This window comes from Equus asinus, chromosome 20 (assembly GCF_041296235.1).
Source record: "Equus asinus isolate D_3611 breed Donkey chromosome 20, EquAss-T2T_v2, whole genome shotgun sequence".
Lineage (NCBI taxonomy): Eukaryota > Metazoa > Chordata > Mammalia > Perissodactyla > Equidae > Equus > Equus asinus.
Window position 1 is genome coordinate 47,376,171 of NC_091809.1, and position 25,405 is coordinate 47,401,575.

The following is a 25,405-nucleotide window of genomic DNA, read 5'->3' on the forward strand; positions in this document are numbered from 1 at the left end:
TGATATGTCATTGTGGTTTTGATTTGCATTCCCCTGATGATCAGTGATTTTGAGTACTTTTTCATTTACCTGTTTGCCATTTGTATGTCTTCTTTGGAAAATTGCCTATGTAGGTCCTTTGCCCATTTTTCTTTTTTTTTTTAATTTATTTTTTATTTTTTTATTTTTTTAAAGATTTTATTTTTTCCTTTTTCTCCCCAAAGCCCCCCGGTACATAGTTGTATATTCTTCGTTGTGGGTCCTTCTAGTTGTGGCATGTGGGACGCTGCCTCAGCGTGGTCTGATGAGCAGTGCCATGTCCGCGCCCAGGATTCGAACTAACGACACACTGGGCCGCCTGCAGCGGAGCGCGCGAACTTAACCACTCGGCCACGGGGCCAGCCCCTCCTTTGCCCATTTTTCAATTGAGTTGTTTGGTTTTTTGCTGTTGGGTTGTATGAAATCCTTGTGTATTTTGGATATTAATCCAAATATTATCAGATGTGTGGTTTGCAAATATTTTCTCCCGTTCTATAGATTGCCTTTTCATTGAAATTACTTGTAATAATATGTCTTATTTAACCTAATATATCTAAAATACTGTTTCTACATGTAATCAGTATAAAATTTATCAATGAGATAGTTTACATTCTCTTTTTAATATATATATTTTTTCCCTCCCTAAAGCCCCAGTACATAGTTGTATTTCCTAGTTGTAAGTCATTCTAGTTCTTCTATGTGAGCTGCCACCACAGCATGGCAACTGACAGATGGATGGTGGTGTTCTGTGACCAGGAAGCAAACCTGGGTTGCCGAAGTGATGAGTGCTGAACTTTAACCACTAGGCCATCAGAGCTGGCTCTCTTTTTAATGTCAAGTCTTTGAAATGTGATGTATATTTTACATTTATAGAACATCAGTTTGAACTAGCCATATTTCAAGTGCTCTATAGTCGCTTATGTCTCGTGCCTACTGTATTAGATCGCACAGATCTAGACCATAAAATGATTCTAGATCTGAGATGAGAATGATCTAGAGTAGAAAAGCTTTGTCATAGAAATAGAGAATAAAAATTAGATACAAAAAGTAATATAAAAACACCCCCATTGAAAATAATTCACAATGGTAAAAAAGTTTGATATCTGCTTAAATTTCCAGACATTTCAGTGAGAACTAGAGCTTCTTTCTTTAAGAGTATTGAAAAAATAAACTTTCCCCCACAGTGTCATGTTTTCTCCTCCTTTCCTAGAAGCATTCAGGCTATTTACTATATTCTGTGAAATTATTATGTGTGCATCTGTATACTAGTTTCAGGGAGTGCTCTTTCTGTTTTTGGAGGAATTTTAGCACTTGTGGTCTTTGCATTTTCTTCCTGAGTGGTTCCTTTCTTTAACTGTCCATTTGTCATAGCACATCCCTGAATGAAGAGACCAGTTATTTCTGATGGGTGAGGAGGAAGGCTGGTTTGTTTTGATCTTAATACTGAACCTTTCCTTGGCTCATTGGTTTTTATTCTGTCGTCTTATCTTGGCTGTGAATGTGGTGTCAGGATATTCAAGTAAATTATTGCCTGTTGTGAAGAAACCACTATTTTTCTTAATCTTCATTCCCTGTGAGCGTGGCTGTGCCTCAAAAATGAGGTAAGAGTTAAAGTAACTGGTTTAGAAGTAAGAACTAAAAGGGGGAAATGGCTATCTTTCCCCTTCTAGAATGAACAATAAAGGAATATGACTTTAAATTGGGCATGATCTGAATTTTGTATTCTTTTGTACCGCATGCCAATCAAAAAAGAAGAGTTTGTTGAATGGAAATATCTTGGTTGAGAAGTTAAGGACTCCCACAATCTGTATCTATTTAGCAATCTATTTGATACCATGCCATGTTTAAGTAATGTCAGCATCAACTCACAAAATTATGCTCTTTGCAAGATAAAAGATTTCTATGCAGACCAGGCAAACTTAAGTAATATATGGTCTCTTGGTAATGTGTTGAAAGTTTCCTTCTTTACTTGTTATGCTTTTCATATGTAAGTGTAAGTATGTGATTCATAGATTTCAGCACCAATCTAAAAATATTCTTTGAGAGTTTGTCTTCTATCTACCTACCTATTTACCTTTTGCTATGGACGCGTTTAATTTTTTAAGCAACTGGTATATACTTTAAGCTAAACCTTTATTATATATAGCCTTCAATAATCTTAGCAGTGAAAACTTATGATCAGTGATTTCTTGAGTTATTCTCAAAATAATCATAGCTGCTTGCCAACTACCTGCTCTTTGACTTGATTGTTTCTCTGCTTCATTGGTATTTTTCCACTTTTTAGAAAACCTTTGCTTTCCAGTTTGCAGCTAAGGTAGGAGCTGAGCTTAGGAACTTGCCTTCTCCATTAAGTGGTCCTATCAGGTACACGCGCCAAGTAGCACTAAGTAGCCTCCTCTTTGGTGTTAGCTACTTACTATGGATGGAAGGTGGGGGGAAGGGGGTGGCGTCTGACCTGCCATGAAGAGTCAGACCACTCTCTCTCTGGCACAGCCCTCAGGATCTGGTCTTGCACGGGTTCCATCCTGTGGCTCAGTGGGACTTTCCTGAACAGAATGCAATTTTTTCCTGGCCTCGTTCCTTCTGTGTTCTTCCCACGTCAGGTGGAGGCAGCTGGTTGGTTCTGAATGCTGCCTACAAATTGTTAGCTGTTTTGCTTCTTGGCCCCCCCAACTCACCCCTTGAGTAAGGAATTGGTGTGTTTCAGATCCAGGATTATGTTGCTTAGTCAAGCAAATGTAATCCTTGTCACAGAATGCCTAAAGTTTAAGGCTTGATTCCAGAAAAAAGCAAATAAATAGCAACAGTAGTACCTGTAATTAATGTGTATTGTGTGTTTACCATATGCCAGGCATTATGCTAAGCAAGTTGCATGCATAATTAGTTAATCCCTGTCAACCTTTAAAGTAGGTTCTATTGTTGCCTACATTTTGTAGATAAGGAGCCATAGAAAAGTTACATAACTTGCTCAACGTTATAGATTAAGGGACAGTTCTAAGATTTTGAACCCAGGCAGCTTGATACCAGAGTTGTTCCTTTTGACACTGTATTCAGCTGCTAGGCAAAGCTTCTCCTATCCGTGTCTTGTTGAATCTTGAATCTCATTGAAGAGTAGACAGGAATTTGATGTTTTAATCTATTAAAACCCTTCTGAGTCCACCTTCTAAGAACAGTTTATACTTAATGCAATTTACTCCAAAAAGATAAGAATACGTTTCTGTATATGGGACCATAGTCCCTTTATGTGAAATCAGATATACTTCATTTTTTTTTTTTTTTGAGGAAGATTAGCCCTCAGCTAACATCTGCTGCCAATCCTCCTCCTTTTGCTGAGGGAGGCTGGCCCTGAGCTCACATCTGTGCCCATGTTCTTCTACTTTATATGTGGGACGCCTGCCACAGCATGGCTTGTCAAGTGGTGCCATGTCTGCACCTGGGATCCGAACCGGTGAACCCCGGGCCGCCAAAGTGGAACATGCGCACTTAACCGCTGCACCACTGGGCCAGCCCCCCAGATATGCTTCTTATGAAACGTAAAACTACATCCATACTAAACCATTATCTTTATTAAATTAAAAATATTTATTAAGTGCATAATATATAAGATCTTAGCCAACTTTGTTATCATATATGATTAGGTCTGGTTTTCTCTTGACCTTTATCAAAGTCCTGTTGCCTCAGAGTATAAATGAAATTCAGAATGAATCCACTGTGAATCAGGAGGCCTCACTTTATGACTCTCCCAACTACAGTGTAACCCAGTACTCTCTTGGGGTTGAAAAAGTGCAAAAATATGGTCAAATGCATTAACAGCCCTCATTCTACACCCTTACTCACCACCTTCTGTTAGTTTTCTATGTCATCCAGGGGTAGGCATGGGCAGAATAGGGGATTTCAGGGCCAATCGTTGGACAGTTGATGATCAACAATCTTAGCAGTGCTTCCCAACCTTTTGTGCATTGTGGCACACACAGAAAATGATAATATTTTCTCTGGAGTAAACAAATGAGGTTCCTTGAAGCTGGAGGTGATCCACTGTCACCTACCCATTGCCTGAGGTATACCTGTAACTCATTTCCAGCATACCAGATGGGAAGCTCTGCTATGGGCATATGTCTGCGAGTCTCAAAGCTTCTTATGTATATGAAAGCACTCTATATAATGTGCTAATCGTGTGTAAGATTTTATTGATAATTATTACCATTAAGACCCAGATATTTATTCTGTAAAAGGACTGTGTACTGTCCTTTTTGTACTGTGACTTTTTTTTTGTCTTGGGAACTGTTTTTAAAGAACCAGGAGCAGATGCCAGACAAATTGCTGGAGTTAAGGTCCTGTATCTGACCTGGCACAGTAATGAGAAGTATAAATTCTAGAGGTCAGGAGTCATATGGTTCAAGACTTCTTATAGGAAATCAAACAGCTGATAATATTTGTTAATGATTTTGCTATTTCTTCTCATAAAATTCCCTACCCTCTTTTCTGCCTATCCCAATTCTTTCTCTTTTCAAGTTCTGCCTTCTTTGTGAAGTCTTTTTTTCTGTCTACTTCTTCTCCCCAAGGCGAAGGTCATAACCCCATCCTCTGTTCTACTCTTATACCTTATACATAGCTTTATTGATTGTATTTCCAATGCTGTCTTGTTGTCTGTTTCACATATGTCTTCCTCCTACTAGATTTTTGAGCTCCTTGAATTTAAGGCTGTGTCTGATTAATCTTTGTAGCTCAAGATATACCCTGCTCATTTTATCGCATTTCATCGTTGGGGGGGGGCTTTAAATGCCCTTTTAATCGAGCTGAACTTTGTCTGCCTGTGCTTTTCTCCCATTAGTCTTCATTCAAGCATCTGAAACAACTCCAAACAAGGTTACTTTTATGCTAGTCATTCATACATTTGAATCATCTCACATGTATACTTCCATACAGTCTTTATTTCTCTGAGCTAAACATTTTTAGTGTTGATGTTTTTCTCCCTGGTTTTTCATTTTTTTAACTCAATAAGTGTAAGTTTCCTTTCCCTCTCCCAGTGTATAAAATAAAAGAATTTTAAGAACTGAAAGGGCTAGAATTTGCCTAGTCCTGATCCTTCATCCAACTAATATTCGATGATTACATTGTGATTGAGTAGTTGAAACTGAGATATAGAAATATTTTGGGGCAGCACAGTATTTTGGGTATTTCACTAATAATAATGAGGACGTTTAGATTTAGTAGATTAAAAAGAAGTCCTTTATCTTTCATTCTGTTTTAAAATGTGTGTGCTGCTGGGTATTTTAGGAATAATAATGAGCAAAATAGAAAGATGTTCTCTGCTGAAGCAGTGTATATGCTGTACAGAAAGATCTTCAGGTTTTTTGAGCGCTACCGTTAAGAATTTGACTCTAAATCCAAGCTCCCTTGGCTTCAATCCTGGATCTACCGCATACTAGCTGTGAATTACTTAATCTTTGTGTGTCTCAGTTTTCATGTTTGTATGGTTAATAATAATGTGAGATGTTGTGAGGTTTAAATGAATTAGTAGTTGCAGAGCACTAAGAATTGTGCCTGGCACGTAGTAAACATTCAGTAAATGGTAACTGCTGCTGCAACCGCCACCACCACCACCACCGCCATGAGTGAGTTATACAAGCCCCTGGTGAGATGTGGAGTGCACTTGTGGGACTTCTCCTTGAACCTTACTAAACCATCATGTACTTACGATGTAAGCTTCTTGTCTTAATAGGAAGTCCTACATACCATTCTCTGCACCTAAGCATGATTTGCCGAGACTGTAACGGCATCTGTGAGGGATGGAGTATTTGATTGTGGGGTTTTACTGTGGGAGCAATTTAAGAAATGGCAAAAGACTCGTTTGCTTTTGGAGTCTATTCCCTTGAAACCAACTTTGCTGGAAATCCATTTCCTGTCTTTTACAAAAAGAGTAAATTTATTTTCTTCATTGGCATTCTGTGAACAAAATACTGGCAGTTTGTATTTTGTGGAATATGATGTTTTTAAGTGGATTTAATTTTCCTTAGTAAACTGCTTTTAATAATGCATCAGAGTAAATTTTCTTCCTCTGTTGTCAGGTTGCCATCAAGATCATAGACAAGACCCAACTGGATGAAGAAAACTTGAAGAAGATTTTCCGGGAAGTTCAAATTATGAAGATGCTTTGCCACCCCCATATCATCAGGCTTTACCAGGTAGGATCACTAGTGGTGTAGCATATGGCAACAAAGAACTCAGAATGGTCACTTGTATCGATAGCTACCTTTGAAGAAAGGGTGGATGGGTGAACATCTGCAACTTTTTTCTTTCTATATTCATCCCACTGTTTTCCCGTCTGTTCTCCACTCCGTACTTATGTTTCCCCTGGCTATTTACTAGTAAGGTCTACCTTACCCATGTAGGCCTTTTTAATTTGTTCTTTAAAATTTGAATGCCATTCTTAGTGAGAATTACACAAAAGATTATTCAGAAGATGATGAGAACTTACTTTTTTAGGTCAGAATCCTAAAACAGAATAGTAAACCCAAAAGGAACAGAGAATTTTGAGAGATGAAAAGCTAGAGATGATTATAACATTTTTTATAACATTATTCAAGTACTAATTTCTGTGATCATGTTATGAATTATGATGGCAAATGATATTTTAAGGATGGCTTCCTGTCTCAGTGAGAACCTGAACTTCCTTTCTGTGCTAGTAGAGTCCTAGACTTAGTTTTCCAAGGTAGCATTTTTTATTTTGAGAACCAAGAGATTGAGTCTGTGTAATGGAAGAGATTTCTATTCCAGTTTTGTTACCTTCCCAAGAAACGTACATTATTTCGTACCATTATCAAAAATGCTTCCCTAGCTTTACTGCAAAAGCAGTAAACCTAGAGCTGGAATTTCAAGCCAGATAGGAGGGGTGGACTTTGCCTTAGCAGGCTGGTGGAAGAGATATTTTGGGAGAGGTGGGGCTTTGGGGTGCTTCTCAAATTGCAATGTGTTGGCAGCCACAGCTCTGCCTGTGCATGGGGCCAGCCTTGCTCACTGCTTTCTATCAGAAGAGCCATCACCTAGTTCTGCAGGAAGTGGCCACCCACTCGGTTCATTTGCTGCTGTTAGTCTGCAGTAAATGGTTACTGGCCCAGACATGGGACTGTGTGTAAGAGTGGAGAAAGTACGTCCAAGGCACAATGGGCAAACTTTCGTCATCTGTTATTTTTATGGAAAAGAAAGCATGTCATGTTAGTATGTGTGGTTAAGGCTACAGCTTTAGGGCTCTGCTGTGGCATCGGCTGCTCACATAGTGAAATGAATTAGATCAGCAGGAGGAGACTTGTTGAAATTTATCAGACTGAATTTTGTTGGACGACACCTACACTGTGCCCCAGAAGCAAACCTGTGCAAGCTTCCTGGTGTTGCCTGAAGACCGTATCTGCAAACTCGGAGGTGTCTAACCTCTGCTTCCTTCCTATCCTGATAGAGTGACTAAACTTCTTGGCCTCACTTTTTAAAATAAATCACCTTTAGATAATTGGAGGGCTTAATAGGCTAACCTTTCTCAAGAGGTTAACTTGTAGGTTTTAATCTTATAACTGAATTCTGCAGGTTTATCTTTTCTGAGGATTTCATTAGCCTATGAGAATTTCCATACTTCCAACCCTGGCTTTGAACAATGCCCTCTTTTTAAGCCTTAATTTTGCCCTCTGGCATCTGATATTGTTAAGGGGAGATTCTGGAGCTGCCAAGGTGAGTGGCTGTCTTCATAGTATCAAGGTAGATATAGGTCATTTGCCAAAGCTTTGGTCTCCTCAGGTTTATAGAGTAAGCCAAATATAGGTAACTGTATAGCAAAGTTTTTAAACTCCTGAAAAGTTTAGTAATAAAAGAACATTTGCAGTCAATAAAAGACCTGGGGGTACAAAGGAGATATAAAATATGGCATTATTTCTGTTCTAAACATCTGCATATATTTAGAGCACTTACTTTTTGTTATATAAATCAACATATAGAGAGAGCTTCGAAGCAATAAATGTAACAAACAGTGGGCTAATATCACCAGTATATAGAGAGTTTTTAAAAGGTAAAGAGAAAAAAAGAACGACACAGTTATTAGATTGGAAAATGAAATTAATGTACACTTACATGAAGGAGTACCATGAAACCATTGAAAAAAGAGATAACTCTATTATTATGATACATACTACTGTTACATGGTATTAATGTGTAAAGATGTCAAAGATAAAGTAACTGGTAAATAATTTAACAAAATAATGAGCTGTGAAGTATAGTGAAAGCCTAGAATTACATTTTAATTAATTTAGAAGTAAAAACTGGCAGTTTACAATTTTAAACGTTTTTGAAATGGTAATATTTTAGACATGTTGGGGTAAATAAAATAGATTATTAGGATTAATTTCACCTTTTTCTTTTTACTTTTTTAAAGTGGCTACTGGAAAAGTTAAAATTATATATGAGGCTCACGTATTTCTATTGGACAGCACTGCTCTAGAATGATACAAAATGAGCTATTAACAGGCTTTCCTCTGTGGAATAAAATGGAGGGGGGTGGAGAGGAAGACCTGTGATGTATTTGTTGATATAGTAGGTATTTAAAATGTTTATAAGAAGCATATGTACTCATATGTTACTTTAAGAAAATATTCAGTGAAAAGGGTAAAAAGGAAGGAATGTTACTTTAAGAAAATATTCAATGAACAAGGTAAAAAGGAAGTTGTAGTGACAACACACTACAACTAATTTAAAAAGTAGCAAAACAGAGACCAAGACAAAACACAAATGAGTAATTTATATTATTTGAAGTGTTGGATATTTACATTGTTACTCTCAGTTTTGAATAAATGGATAGTGAAAAGGAAAGTTGTCATTTCCATTTAAAAAACTGCCATATGTGATTTTGGTGCCATTCTTAAGTGATTCCCATTGTTTTCTCTAAGACTTTTTTGTTTTGGTTGGTTTTGGCGGGGGTCGTTTTTGAGCTTTAAGTGATCAATGTTGAATGTGAACTTTTTGGTTTTGATAGCTTCTTTGCTTCTCAGTTTTGTGGAGCTTAAGAGATTGCAGAGGCCTCCCGGAGCAACACAAGGACTGTCTCTCTCAAGGAGTAAATACTTCCTCCTTTTAACAACTTGGAGGAGGAATACCTATTTTCCCCCTTTCTTCTTAATAACGTTTATATCTGTCCGCCCACAACACTTTAAATTTCCTTTAAGCAGTAATGGTTATTAATATTTAAAAGGACAAAAGAGGAGTCATTAGTTTCTCTTCCTGTGATATCAGCCTGTCATTTTTGTCACTGTCTGTCGCTTTCCTGCCTTTGCACCAGGTTATGGAGACAGAACGGATGATTTATCTGGTGACAGAATATGCTAGTGGAGGGGAAATATTTGGTAAGTACATTTATTGCATTCTTTAAACAGCTATTGAGCACACTATGGAAAACCTAAAATAGCTGTTCAATGCCTTTGTCACTTGAGCAGCTGTCACTTCATGCTGTCCTTCAGTGCTGTCATTTTCTATCAACAAAGTAATTGTATTTATTTTTGATTCACCTAACTCCCTTCACCATCTTTGTTTCCTTAGCGAAGGTGTTTTGTTTATTTCAATCAGGTATTGACACTTGAGATTAAAGATCTTTGAAAACAAACATCCCGTCTGAATGTGTGACTGAGGGTCTTTCCTATTGCCAGGTTCTAACTGGGGTTCCCAAGTGTGACAGAACTCCCACAAGTGTGTGGGCCTCTGTTGTATGAGAAAGAGCCACTTGGAGCAAACAATCTCACCCTAATGCATTCTTTAACCTTTGTTTAAATATAACGTGTAACTGTATTCTTTACCATGTGTTCCCAATTCCCTTGATGATTCTTGTAATTTTGGAGGTTTTGTCTTCAGGAACTATTTTTTCCTCTAACGCTTAGCTTAGCCCAACATCAGAATTAAGCAGGAGAATTTGTTACGAGGAAATCTGACTTTTTGAGATGATAAAAACTGGCCAAAAGATTTGTTTTGGTGACAGTGATAATGGAGCCAAGTAGATGTAAAGTTTAAAGTTTTAAATCTAGATTGACATATCTTTTTATTTAAATTGTTTTTTCTTTTGGCAAGTTAACTACAGGCATACTTGAAAGATATTGTGGTTTAGTTCCATACCGCCACAATAAAGCAAATGTTGCAATAAAGCAAGTCACGCAACTTGGTTCTGGTTTTGCAGTGCATATAAAAGTTATGTTTACACTATACTATGGTCTATTAAGTGTGCAATAGCATTATGTCTAAAAAAACAATGTACTCACACCTTATTTAAAAAATACTTTATTGCTAAAAATTGCTAACCATCATCTGAGCCTTCAGCAAGTTGTAATCTGTCTGCTGGTGGAAGGTCTTGATGATGTTGATGGCTGCTGACTGCTCAGGGTGGTGGTTGTTGAAGGTTGGAGCGGCTGTAGCAATTTCTTAAAATAAGACAACAGTGAATTTTACCGCACTGATTGGCTCTTCCTTTCACGAATGATTTTTCTGTAGCATGTAATGCTACAGTAGAACTTCTTTCAAAATTGAAGTCAATCCTCTCAAACCCTGCTGCTGCTTTAACAGCTAAGTTTATGCCATATTTCAAATCCTTTGTTGTCATCTCAACAGTTTTCACAGCATCTTTGCCAGGAGTAGATTCTGTCTCAAGAAACCACTTTCTTTGCTCATCCACAAGAAGAAACTCCTCATCTGTAAAAGTTTTATCATGAGATTGCAGCAATTCAGTCACGTTTTCAGACTCCACTTCTAATTCTAGTTCTTTTGCTATTTCTGCCACATCTGTAGTTACCTTCGTGCGCTGGTTTCTTGAACCCCTCAAAGTCATCGATGAGGGTTGGAATCAACTTCTTCCAAACTCCTGTTAATGTTGATATTTTGACTTTTTTCTGTGAATCACAGATTTTTTTTTTCTTTGAGGAAGATTTTCTCTCAATTAACATCTGTTGCCAATCTTCCTCTTTTTGCTTGAGGAAGACTGCCACTGAGCTAACGTCTGTCCCAGTCTTACTCTATTTTATGTGGGATACCACCACAGTGTGGCTTGACAAGCAGTGCTAGGTCCATGCCCAGGATCTGAACCTGTCAACCCTAGGCCACCAAAGCAGAGCACACAAACTCAAACACTTTGCCACCAGGCTGGCCCCACATCATGAATGTTCTTAATGGCATCTAGAATGGTGAATCCTTTCTAGAAGGTTTCCAGTTTACTTTGCCCAGATCCATCAGAGGAATATTATCTATGCCTTACAAAATGTATTTTTTTAAATTTTTTATTTTATTTCATTTATTTATTTTTTTAAGGAAGATCAGCCCTGAACTAACATCTGCCAGTCCTCCTCTTTTTGCTGAGGAAGATTAGCCCTGAGCTAACATCCGTGCCCATCTTCCTCTACTTTTTTTTTTTTTTATATGTGGGACATCTGCCACTGCATGGCTTGATGAGCGGTGCCACATGCGCACCCGGGATCTAAACAGGCAGACCCAAGGCCGCCAAAGTGGAATGTGTGCACTTAACTGCTGTGCCACTGGGCCAGCCCAAAATGTATTTCTTAAATAGTAAGACTTGAAAGTCCAAATTACTTCTTGATCCATGGGCTGAAGGATCAATATTGTTATTAGCTGGCATGAAAACAACATTAATCTCATTGTACATCTCCAATCTCCAAATCTTGTAATTTTGTGTCTAAGAATCTTCAGGATAAGTGTGAGTCTTTTTTTTTAAAGATTGGCCCTGAACTAACATCTGTTGTGAATCTCCTTTTTTTCTTCTTCTTCTTCTTCTTCTCCCCAAGCCCCCCAGCGCATAGTTGTATATTCTAGTTGTAGGTCCTTCTGGTTGTAATGTCTACTGATCTACCTAAAAATTCACTTCTTCTTCTTCTTCCAGTAGACATTATGCAAGTAGAAAATGAATTAGGAACAATGAACAAAGCCTCAGAGAAATGTGGGACACTATCAAGTGCAATAATATATGTATAATGGGAGTACCATAAGAAGAGAGAGAGAAAGAACAGAAAACATATGTAAGGAAGTAGTGGCTGTAAACTTCACAAATTTATTAAAATTCATGAGTTATTGAAAAACAATAACCTACATATCCAAGAAGCTCAACAAAATCTAAGTAAGATTAAACATGAAGAGATCTATAAGCAGATACATCATGGTAAGAATAATGAAAGTCAAAGACAAGGAGAAAATATTGGAAGCATCAAGAGAAAAATGATGTGTCATTTAGAGAGAACTCTGTAAAATTAATAGTAGACTTTTCAGCAGAAACAATGGAAGTCAATAGAATAACATTTTAAAAGTGCTCAAAGAAAAAAATTATTAACCAAAGTAAAGCTATCTTTCAAAAATGATGGCAAAATAAAGACTTTCCCAGATAATCAATAACTGAGAGAATTTGTAGCTTACAGACTCACCTTATAAGAAATACTAAAGGAAGTTCTTCAGGGTGAAAGCAAGTGACCCCCCAGATGGTAATTTGAGTCCACACAAAAGAACAAAGAGCACCAGTAAAGGTAGTTATATAATTTATAGAAGACAGAAGAGATGCATACTTTTCTCCTTCTCTTAACCTATTTAAGTGGTGGTATGAAATTATATATATGTATATATATTGCATTGTAAGGCTTGTAATATATCTGTAATATATTGGCTAATAACAGCACAAAGAATGTGTGTGTGAGAAAAACTGCATTGGATTAATAAATTGCTACAGATGGTAAATAAATAGTCATAACAATATATTGTTGGATTTGTAACATTAATAAATGTAATGTTTATTAAAAAAAAAACTACAAAAGGGAATAGACAGAAGAGCAAGAAGGAAAAATAAGACTTGAACAACACTGTAAACCAACTAGACCTAACAGACATCTATAGAACACTCCACCTAACAACTGCAGAATATACATGCTTCTCAAATAAACACAAAACATTCTTAAGGATAGACCATATACCAAGCCATAAAACAAACCTGAATAAATTTAAAAAGTTAGCAGTAATACAAAGTGTGTTTTACAACAGCGATAGAATGAAATTAGAAATAGATAGAATGAAATAGAGTAGCAGGAAGAAATCTGGGGAACTCACAGATTAAACATTGTATTTCAAAGTAAGCAGTGGGTCAAAGAAGAAATCAAAAGCAAATTCAGAAAATACTTTGAGATGAGTGAAAATAAAGACAAAACAAGCTAAAACCTATGGGGTGCAACTAAAGCAGGACATAGAAGGAAGTTTATAGCTGCAAAATGCCTATAATAAGGAAGATCAACAACATAGTCTTCTACCTTAAGACATTGAAAAAGAAAGAGCAAATCAAACCTAAAGCAAGCTGAAAGAAGGAAATAATAAAGATTATAGCAGAATTTAATGAAATAGAGAATAAAAAAATTTGGAGAAAATCAATGAAACCAAAAGCTGGTTCTTTGAGAAGATCAACAAAATTTACAAATCTTTAGCTAGATTGACCAAGAGAAAATAAAGACTCAAAATATTAGAATCAGAAATGAAAGAGGGGACATTACTACTGACCCTAAAGAAATAAAAATTATTATAAAGTAATACCTGAACAATTATACACCAGCAAATTTTTTATCTTAGATAAATGGACAAATTCCTAGAAATACACAAACTATTAAAACTGACTCCAGAAGGAATAGACAATGAATAGACGTGCATTAAGTCAAGAGACTGAAGCAGTAATCAAAAAACTGCTTCTAAATATATGTCCAGGCCTAGATCTAGGTGTCACTGCTGAATTCTACCAAACATTTAAAGAAGAATTAAGAGCAATTCTTCACAAAGTTTGCTAAAAAATAGAAGAGGATGGAACACTTCCTGGCTCATTCTATGAGGTCGGTATTACCAATGCCAGACAAAGATATCACAAGAAGAGAAAACTATAGACCAGTATCTCTTGTGACTATGGATGCAAACATTACAAACAAAATAGATACAAACAAAATCCAGTAACATATAAAAAGAATTAGACACTATGACCAAGTAGACTTTATCCCAAGAATGCAAGGTTGGTTCACCACACCAAAATCCATTAATGTTATACATCATATCAGTAAAACAAAAAACAAAATGACACAATCACCCCAATAGATGCAGAAAAAGCACTTGACAGAATCCGACACACTTTCATGATACAAACATTCAACAAACTAGAAATAGAAGGGAACTTTCTTCATATGGTGAAGAAGCTCTGAAAAACCCACAGCTAACACCATACTTAGTGGTAAACAACTAGATGTTTTCCCTCTCAGATCAGGGATTTTAAGACAAAGATTTCATCTCTCTTCAACATTGTACTGTGGGTCCTAGCCACAGCAATTAGGCAAGAAAGAGACATAAAAGTCGTCTAGATTGGAAAGGAATAGGTAAAACTAACTGTATTCAAAGATGACATGATCTGTATATAGAAAATCCTAACGAATCCATGAAAAAACTGAAAACTAAGTAAGAGGTCAGCAAGGTTGCAGGATGTGAGAGCAGTATATGCAAATCAATTGTATTTTTATACCTTTACAATGAACAATCTGAAAATGAAGGAAATAAAACAATTCAGTTTACAATAGCATCCATAAGAATAAAATTCTTAGGAATAAATTTAATGAAAGAAGTGCAAATCTCATTTTCTGGAAAATACAACAAAGTACAAAACAACATTGAAAAAAATTTAAGATCTAAATGATCAGAAGAACATCCCATGTTCATGGATTGTAAGAGTTAACATTGTTAAGATGGCAGTACTCCTCGGACTGATGTACAGATTCACTGTAATTCCTATGAGAGTCTAAGCTGACGTTTTTTATAGAAATTGACAATCTCATCCCAAAATTTGTATCGAATTGCAAGAGACCCAGAATAGCCAAAACAATCTTGAAAAAGAACAAAGTAGATTGGCATGATTCAGCTACAAGTCAAAGAAAACTGACAACCACCGGAAACTAGAGGAGGCATAGAGACAATTATCCCCTAGAGCCTCCAGATAGATTGAGGCCCTGCCAATTCCTTGATTTTAAACTTGCTTCCAGAACTATGAGTACATAAATTATAGTTGTTCTAAGCCACCTACTTTGTGGTAATTTGTTTTCACAGTGCTGGGACATTAATACAGATGAGGACAGGATTTTGGCATAATCTCAGAATCTCTCTCCATAAAATACTAATCATTTACAAGGGGGAAAATCACTTACCAGGTGGAGGAATCAGCAGACCCTGAACATGATCAGGTTATTAATATTAATATTAATGTGTGGTGAAGGCTTTAAAAAAAGTAACACAAGGACTGCATCTTTGGGTACTTGGTGGAATTAACTAGGGGGAGCATGGTATTTCAGAAATGCTGTAATGTGTTCAAAAGATTTGAAGATGAGAGAGAGCATGGTGTATTTCATATTCCTAAGTTGTTTAGTATGGTTTAAATATAGTCTGTCTGTGAGAAAATGGCCAGAAGTAAGGCTGGTAAGATAGGAAAGGCTCAGTAGTGAAGGGCTTTATGTGAATTCTCCAACTTGGCCAGATCCCATATCACACCCTCTCATTGCCCTATATCCTTTCTTAGTAGTACTTAGCTCAGTTGTGGTTTTACATTAATTTTTGTAGTTATTTAATGACTTCTCTCTCCCACTAGACACCAAACTTTACAAATTTATGGGCCACGTCTGATTTTGCTCATGATTGTATCGTCGTGTCTCTTCTTGCTCTCCAGTCCATACTGTGGGATGCAAATATTTACTGAAGGAAATGGTCAGTAACTGTTTATCGAATGAATGAGTGAATGAGTGAATAAATCAACTGTGTAAAAGAAATGAATTTTATCTTGAATTACTGCTGTGTGAGGAAGAATTGGGTTGAGCACCAAAACTAGTTAAGGAGCTGTATAGTAATATTCAAGAGTGATAAGGTATTGAAGTAAGGTAGTGAATTCATCTATTTCATTTTAACATCACAATAATCTTGTAACTTAGATATTTTTATTATCATTTTACGGACAGAGAAACTGAGGTTCAAGGAGGCTAACTAATTTGCCTAAGGTTGTGACGTAGCTGAGATTTAACCCAAGGACTTTATGACTCCAGAGGACATGTTCTTTCCCATTCACCAGGTTGAAGAATCTACTCTTCCATATAAAAGATCTTTAATTAAGTATTTCTGGGAGGATCTTTGATTACAAATATAAACCAAATTTCTGTTTTGAAAATTTAGCTCATGGACATAGCAGCAAAACAATCTTAATATCAGGTATTTTTTACCCTCCTGTTACTAAAGCCCCATTGAAGAAGAGAGCGAGACAGATTTTTTAGTACTGGGAGATTTAGGCACAGGCAATGGCTTGTTTACAGAGCTAATGTTCCTAAATTAGCATTATTTATATAGTAATGACTCCATTTTCTCTCCTCAAGACTTTTTGTTTCATCATTGTTTATGTGAAAGAAGTAGCCAGTATTCCTAAAATTGTAATTAATTAAGCATATCCAGGGTTTACTAAACTTGTTGAAAGTCACACTGCTAGGTAAAGGAATAACTGAGTAAGATGGTATGTAAGATGATTTTTAGATTTTTGACCCTGTTATTGGTGTGAATGCTAATGTCATTTACTGAGATAGAGAATACCAGGGCTAAAAATAGATTGGATGAATTGTGTTGTTTTAGATATATTGAGTTTGAGGCACCAGTTGGTGAAAGTTGTCCATTAAGTAATTGGATATAGTAGTCTGGAAATTAGGGATAAGTTGGAGCCTAGAGATATTCTTTCTATCAGCAGATAGATTGTAGTTGGTCATCAATATGTGATAATGCAGAAAAGAATAGGTTTAAAAATGAACCCCTTAGTGCCATCAGTATTTAAGTTGAAAGTGAGATCATGAAGTATATGAAAAAGTTGCTTTGAGGAAATAAGATTGTGGTGTTATAAAAGCCAAGGGAAACAGGAATTTCAAAAAGGAGTAGTGTTAAATGCTATAGAAAATCAGATATTATAAGGACCGAAAGGTAGCCTCTGGCTTTGTGGCAAAGATGGACTCAGTGCTCTCAAAGAGAGCTGTTTCACTAGTGTAATAAGAATGGAAATCAGAATGTAATGGGGTGAGGTATGAGTGCATAATGAGGAAGGGGAGATGGAGAGATATTACCAGTGTTTTCTAAACTTGATCATGAACATAACAACTGTTTAAATTGTATACTCCAGTTTATTCAACTGTATATATAAAACATAAATGTTACATATGATGTGATAACTACATTCTAAAATATATGTAGAAATTGAAAATAGTATAAATAGAAGTGGCAGGACTTATAGCAATGACAGAGTGAATAAGTTGACAAATCTGTCTAAAGAACAAATATAAAAACCTGGAGAAAATTGTCAAAAACAACCATTTAGGGCTCTGAACATGAACCAGTGGCAAATAGCAAATTGAGAAGCTTTAATTCATGAAAATCTTTGAACTTGTGATTAGAACAGCAAGTCTTTGGTTTTCTTGCCTGAGCCTCTACACCTTTCTCTCTCATCCCCAAGGGGAAGCATATGTAACCAAGGTTGGGCTGGCTTTAAAAACCAGCAGATTTGTTGCCAGAGGCAGCTGACTTAATTTGGAAGAAAAGACAGGAAAACGCATGCCCAGTCATGTTGTCAGTAAAAATAGCAAGTTTGGTAGGAAATGAGTGTGGAAGGTTCATAGCCTTGCTGGCTAGAGATTGGGGTCTTGCTAGGGGTGAGCAACAGAATGATTGACTAGCCAGAAACTTAGTAGGGAGATCCTGTTAGTGAGAGAACCACAACAGGATAAGTTCTCCATTCATCTTCGGCTTACTGGGGACATGGCATCCACTAGAAAGTCCTGAGAGAGCCCAGCAAAGAGTAAAATCTGAGGCTCACTTTGAAACTTTCTGAACTTTGAGTGCACTCCTCAACTCACCAACAGATTTGTCAGCAAAGGGTGAAGGGTCTGTCGGCTTGACTGCTAATTAATGTAGACAAAGGAATGAGCTCAAGGAAGCTAGGCTAAAAAATAAGAATTAAAAAAAAATTTAGAGAAATCAGTGGCTGCACACCACAGGGAGATGGATTCTCAAATTATTTCAAGGTTACTGAAAAACAGAATAAAACAAAACAAAGAACACTAACAGTCACAGAGGGGGAAAGACCATAATCCAGAACTGGTTAAATGTATTGTCTATAGTACCTAGTTTTATTAAAACAACACTACAAGGTTTTAAAGAAAAAAACTCAGGAACATGTGATCCATGCTCAGGAAAAAAAGTAATCAATAGAAACTTTCTTGGAGTGGGTCTAGATGTTATTTTTAGCAAAAGCTTCATGGCAATTATTATAAATTTGTTCAAACAATTAAAAGAAACCATGTCCAGGGCCTGGCCTGGTGGCGCGTAGTGGTTAAGTTCATAGACTGCTTCGGTGGCCCAGGGTTCACAGGTTCGGATCCCGGGCACAGACCTAGCACTGCTTGTTGTGCCATGCTGTGGCAATATCTCACATAAAATAGAAGAAGAGTGGCACAGATGTTAACTCAGTGACAGTCTTCCTCAGGCAAAAAGAGGGAGATTGCCAACAGATGTTAGCTCAGGGCCAATCTTCCTCACAAAGAAAGAAAGAAAGAAACCTTGTCTAAGTAACTAACAGAAAATATGGTGACAATGATTTAACAAATAGGGAATCTCAGTAAGGAAATAGAAACTATAGAAGAGAACAAAATGAAAATTCTAGAATTGAAAAGTACAATAACTGAAATGAAAAATTCCCTGCATGAGTTCAATAACAGATTTGAGGTGGCAGAATGAAGAACCAGTGAACTTGGAGAAATATCAGTAGAAGTAATCCAGTCTGGAGATCAGAGAAGAAACCATTGGAGAAAAATAATCAGAACCTCACAGATCTGTGGGACAATATCAAGCATACCAACATATTTATAATGGAAATTTTAGAAGCAGAGGAGAAAGAAAAAGGGACAGAAAAAACACGTGAAGAAATAATGGGCAAAAACTTCCAAACTGTATCATAAAAAATAAATTTATAGCTTTAGGAAGCTCAGTGCATTTCAAGCAGGATAAACACAAAGAGATCCACATCTAGACATGTCATTGTCACTTTCCTGAAAGAGAGAGAAGCTTGAAAGCAACAAGAGAAAAATGACTCCTCACCTACAAGGTAGCAACAATATGATTTATAGCTGAGTTCTCATCACAAAAAAATGGAGGCCAGAAAGCAGTGGATTCACATATTCAAAATTTTGAAATAAAAATACTGTGAACCATAGATTCTATATCTAGCAAAGCTATCCTTCAAAATGAAGGCAAAATAAAAACCTTCCCAAATAACCAAAGACAGAGAATTTCTTAACAGCAGACCTGTTATACAAGACATTCCAGAGGAAGTGCCCAGGCTGCAATGGAATGACACCAAGTGGTAACTCATATCCACAGGAGGAAATGAAGAAAAGCGTAAAAGATGATATGTAGGAAATAAAAGACTATGTAAATATACTTTTTTCCCTTCTCTTAATTTCTTTAAAAGGCATAAAATGGCTTAAAGAAGTAATTATAGCATTTAATTTCTGGATTTCTAACACGTATTGATGTAATATAAGTACCTAAAGGAAGGTTGAGGAAATGGAGTTATGTTGGAGGAAAGTTGCTGTGTTTTACTACAATCAGGTCGGTATTAATTTGAAGTAGATTGTGATAATTTAGGGTACATGTTATAATCCCTAGAGTAACCACTAAGATAAAAATCAGCATCATACTGATTTGAAGGCTGGTGGTATAAATGACTCGTGAGAAACTTGGCTGTGATGGGAAGGAGTGAGCGAGCGATGGTAACTGGAAAGGGCGTTGGTTGAATATGTATTGTCTTTTTATTAGATATTTGACTTAAGCCTGTAGTTATGTTGAGGGGAAAGAACCAGTGGACCCGAGGAAACGTAGATGTAAGGGAGAGAGTGCGCTGTCATGGAGCATCCCTCAGCGGGGACCTTTTCGTGCGTGGGTGGAGGGATTAGTCTCGGGTGAGGCAGGAAGCCGGTAGGGATAGAGTTGAAGGCTGGTAAGTTTGTATACATATTTGTGTGATGTTGATGTTTAGGCAATTACAGTTGAGAGTCCAACTACCTAATACTAATTTTTGAGAAGTATGAAAACAATTTGTATGCTGAGATGAAGTCATGGAATAGCAGCTAAAGGAAATTAAAGAAATAGATGATAGAGGACAAGTTGAAGGCAGCATTGATAGGCTAGCACTTGGTGGGGATTTTCACTTTGTTGGGACTCTGCTTGTGGCTTATTTTAATGGGTTGTTCGTTAGCAGTGCTTGACAGCTTAGGTATAGCAGTGAAAAACAGGTGGTTGCTTTGGTCCAACGTTTTGCAAGCTTGCTTCAGGTGATGCGTTGTGGTACTTGGAAGGTTCTGCCCTAGGTGTGAAGGTTATTAGCTGGGAACTTTACCCTATTGTTGTTGGCACGTTAAGACACAAAACTGCTTTGGGTGGTAGTTGGCTACTTGATTCCAAATTCACTTTCAGATTTGCTGAAAGAGTTGTTGTAGTCTTACCCTTTGTGGCAGTCACACCATATCTGGAGTATTATCTTCAGTTTTGAGTACTATATTTTACAAGGGACATCAGCAATCAGAATGTGCTAGAGATTGTGAGCAATATTTGCAATTGTCAGAGTAAGGAATAGGCTAGAGAAGGCTTTATAAAGGAAGTAATATTTGAACAAAGATTTCAAGTTATGAGAAGTTTGCTGAGTGTAAATGAGTTTTCCAGAGGGATAATTTATGTAAAAACTCTAAAGCGTTGAAACAACTTGGTGTATTCAGGGAACTAGCACTAATTTCTTAGAGGATTAAGTGATGGGCTGGTGGTTTCTCAGAATATTCCAAAAGGTCTAAGGGTTTTTTTTGAAATGTCTAAGATGCCTTTTTGAGTAGGTAGGTATATGAGGCAGGGCTAAAAGATCACGCTTTCCTCACAAACACATTCAAACAACCCCTATTTTTTCCTTCTATTCAACAAGAGCATCTCTGCTTTTAACCTGTTATGCCTATTGGATTTTCACATAAGATTTCACTTTAATAAATGCATCTGTGACTGATAAAAGTTTGATCCATTGTTAGATGATAGTGAGCCATGGAAAGGCTTTACAAAAAGGGCCAGGACACAGTCCGACTTATGGTTTAGAAAGGGGACTTTGGTGGCAATATGAGGATGTAAGAGAGATAAGATTAGAGTCTGGGAGAGCAGTTAGAAGACTATTGTAATAAAACAGATAAGAGCTGAGGAGGTCTGATAAGTAGTGGCAATGGGGATAGAGAAAATGGATTTTAGTTGTAGTTAAACAAGGCAGCACTGTTAGTGGTTAAGAATATGGATGGAGTCAGGCTGCTCTGATTCAAATCCTAACTCCACCACTTACTACCTTTGTGACCTTGGGCAAGTTTTTTTTTTTATCTCACTGCCCTAATGTCCTCATCTTTAAAGTGAAGATAACATGAGGCCGGCCCCGTGGCCAAGTGGTTAAGTTTGTGTGCTCTGCTTCAGTGGCCCAGGGTTTTGCTGGTTCGAATCCTGGGCGCGGACATGGCACCACTCATCAGGCCATGCTGAGGTGGCATCCCACATGCCACATCTAGAAGGACCCACAACTAAGAATACACAACTATGTACTGGGGGGCTTTGGGGAGAAAAAGGAAAAATAAAATCTTAAAAAAAAATGAAGATAATAATAGTAATGATGATGATGATGATATCACTTATCTCAGAGAGTTGTGAGGATTATGTGAGTGTTTGTGAAGTGCTTAGTCCATGCAAAAATTTTACAACATATTCATAGCAGCATTATTTATGATAGCTAAAAAGTTGAAACAAGCCAAATGTTCATCAATGGATGAATAGATAAACAAAATGTGGTATAACCATACAATGGAATATTCTTCTGTGGTAAAAAGAGATAGAGTACTTGATACACACTACGGCATAGATGAACCTAGAAAACATTGTTATGTGTAAGAAGCCAGAGAGAAAAAGGCCATGTATTGTATGATTCCATTCATATGAAATGTTCAGAAAAGACAAATCTGTAGAGACAGAAAGTAGATTTGTGGTTACCAGGGGCTGGGGGTGAAGAGAAGTAGGACTAACTGCTTATTGGTACAGGGTTTCAGGGTTTCTTTTGGGAGTAATGGAAATATTCTAGAACGAGATAGTGGTAATGATTGCACAACATAGTAAATATATTGAAATCACTGGAATGTATGCTTTAAAATAGTTAATTTTATGCCATGTTCATTATATCTCAGTTTTCTTTGTTTGTTTTTTGTTTTTTTTGAGGAAGATTAGCCCTGAGCTAACATGCACGACCAATCCTCCTCTTTTTGCTGAGGCAGATTGGTCCTGAACTAACGTCTCTTCCCATCTTCCTCTATTTTATACGTGGGACACCTGCCACAGCATGGCTTGATAAGCAATGTAGGTCCACACCAGGGATCCGAACCGGTGAGCCCTGATCCACCGAAGCAGAGCGTATGAACTTAACCACTGTGCCACTGGGCTTGCCCCTTAAAGTTTAAAAAATAAAAATGTTTAGAATATTTATAGTAAGCTGTCACTGGTAGCTCTCACTATTATTTAGGAAGTATTGAGGAAGTTTATAGTAGCTCTCACTCTAATTTAGGAGGTATAATATTACAGGATTTAGTAATAGATTAAATATAGGAGTTGAGAGAGATCAAGCAATCTAGGATAGAGGTTGGCAAACGTGTTTTTCTAAAGGCCAAGATAGTAAATATTTTAGTATTATAGGCCACGTAGTCTTTGTGCAAAGCTACTCAGCTTTGCTGTTGTACTGCAAAGGCAGCCATAGACAATCTGTAAACAAATGGCATGGCTGTGTTCCAGTAAAACTTTATTTACAAAAACAGGCAACACTCTGTGAATATACTAATAGCCACTGAATTCTGCCTTTTAAAATAGTGAATTTTATGGCATGTGAATTGTAGCTAAATAAAGGTGCTATTAAAAAAACATCAGGCAATAGGCTGAATTTAGCCCATGGGCTGTAGTTTGCCCATCCCTGATCTAGGGTAACTCTGAATTTTCTGATTTGGGCTACTGGATTGATCACAGTGCTTCCAACACAGATGGGAAATTAAAGGAAGAACAGCAAGTTTCAGGAAGGGAAATGAATAATTTGGGTGGGCAGTGTGAGTGGGGAATGAGAATGGCATAAAGCATCTTAGGTGTCTGTGGAATATCCAGCTAGAGCTATATAGGAAATATTGGGTATAGTCCTGTGCCACATAATGATGTTTCACTCAACCATGTATTGTATATTCGATGGTGGTCCCATAAGATTAGTACCATATAGCATAGATGCGTAGTGGGCTAGACCATCTACGCTTGTGTAAGTACACTCTATGGTGTTCACACAATGAGAAAATCTCCTAATGATGCATTTTCCAGAACATATCCCCGTCATTAAGTGACACGTGACTGAATAAAGTTTTGGAGTTTGGCATAAGTTTGACTGAACATAAAACTTTGGTAGTTACTAACATACAGGTAGCCTTTAAAAGCAGGGGAGTAGGTATCATTCAAGGGAAGCACAGAGAAAAAGAGTGAGAAGAGGGTGAGGGAAAAATCAGTGTTAAAAAAACAGTCAGAGAAAGCAAGCCCAGCAGAAGATACTAAAAAGGAACTGTCGAAACCATAGGAGGAGAATCAAAAGTAGAACGGTTCATGGAAGCCAAAGGAGAGAGCTCAGGAAGGAAGTGATTAAGTGTTTAGATGCTCCAAAGAGGTCAAGGAAAATAAGGATTATCAACTGGCAGCTAGGACATCATTTGTGACTTTGGCAAAGAAAGTGTCAATGGAGTGATGGAGGTGGAAGCTAGGTGACAGTATATTAAAGAAATGGAGGCAGTGAGTAAGGCTAGTATTTTGAAACAGCTCTGAACGAAAGAATGGAAAAGACAGTAGCTAGAGCAGGAAGCCGGGAGTTGGGAGAGTATTTTCTATGGGTGGCTCACATTTCTTTATGTCTTCGACATCCTTTTCAAGGATGCTTATATAGTGAATAGCCTTGGAAGACAGAAATAGTTTCTTCCTCTGGAGCTAAAGGATAGATCTAATTATCACCTTTTATAGAAGATTTGGGTTCTCTAAGCTCAGGGTTCCTCTCTTTTAATGCACCCAACTATATGGCAGGTGTCACCTGGCCCCCTTCACATCACCCTGTGGGAAATATGACTTGGCAAACTGAAGCAAATATGTTGATGCTCATGCTGCTTGCTGTGCCCTAAATACCAAAGTCCTTTGTGTGTGACCTAGGGGGTCTCATGTCTTCTGTCAGCATCCATGCAACTGTGTCATATTAAATTGTTAGCTTGCAAGTAGGGTAAAATCTCAGATCCTTTCAGTATTTGACAAGGAGAAGGGGGAGTTTTGTTTTGTTTTGTTTAAATGTGGGACTTGTTATAGGGTGAGGTTGAGGATACAGTCATGAGCAAGGAGAGTGTGACTGTAATCGATATGGAAAAGATAACCTGTACAGCCAGATCCCTGAGGAATAGAAGGTGAGTGAGCTATGAGCACGGTTGCTAGGAATTGGCCTTGCACAAGAAAGATAGAAGAAAGTAAAGGATTTAGTGGCTATAGGTAATTTTTTTAGATAGAAGAATGTGAAGTAAGGTACTTCATCCATTTTGTCTAATTTTCTGTGTGAAGTAGGAGGCTAGATCATCACCTGAGAATTAAGGATGAGAGGATTGGGACATGGATGAGGGTGGAGAAAGTGAAATTAGCTCCTTGGGAGAGTGAGAGAGTGATCACGGACAGCTGAAATAGTTGATTTAAAGGCCCTAGAGATAGGAAAGCATGAACTTGTTATTCCGTTATATAGGATTGAATGATTTTTTTCCTTAGCAATACTCAATTACCTGTGGGTAGAGAGGGTAAGAAAGATGGTTGGGCTGATCCAGTGTTTGGGGTTTATAGGACATGTGCAAATAGAAGAAGAGAGACAGGTGGCAAAGGAATTGAGTTGACTACGAGTAAAGTAATCTGTGGGTCATTGGGCTTAGGCTGAAAGGTGGAGAGGGCAAGTGAGACCAGGATAAATGATGTTAGAAAGGAGGAATTTAAAAAACTAGAGATGTAGATGAAGTTGAAAAGCAAGTGTTTTGGCCATAAGAAGATCAGAGAGAGAAAGTTTAAAACTGCACCGCCCAATACGGTAGCCACTGGTCACATGTTGCTCTTGTGCATTTGAAATGTGGGTAGTGCAACTGGGAAACTGAATTTTGAATTTAATTTATATTTGAATTTAAAAACTGAGGCA

At 37.3% G+C, this 25,405-nt stretch overlaps 1 protein-coding gene across 6 annotated transcripts in view; it reads left to right on the top strand.

Annotated features, from left to right (window-relative positions):
• SIK3 (SIK family kinase 3) overlaps window positions 1-25,405 on the top strand; it is a 245,456-nt gene that overhangs the window by 131,619 nt on the left and 88,432 nt on the right. For all 6 annotated transcript variants that reach the window (XM_014855543.3, XM_014855545.3, XM_014855544.3 and 3 more), the window contains exons 2-3: window positions 6,087-6,203; window positions 9,335-9,398. In XM_014855543.3, the coding sequence (XP_014711029.2) occupies window positions 6,087-6,203; window positions 9,335-9,398 (181 nt within the window). The remainder of the gene's footprint in view (window positions 1-6,086; window positions 6,204-9,334; window positions 9,399-25,405) is intronic.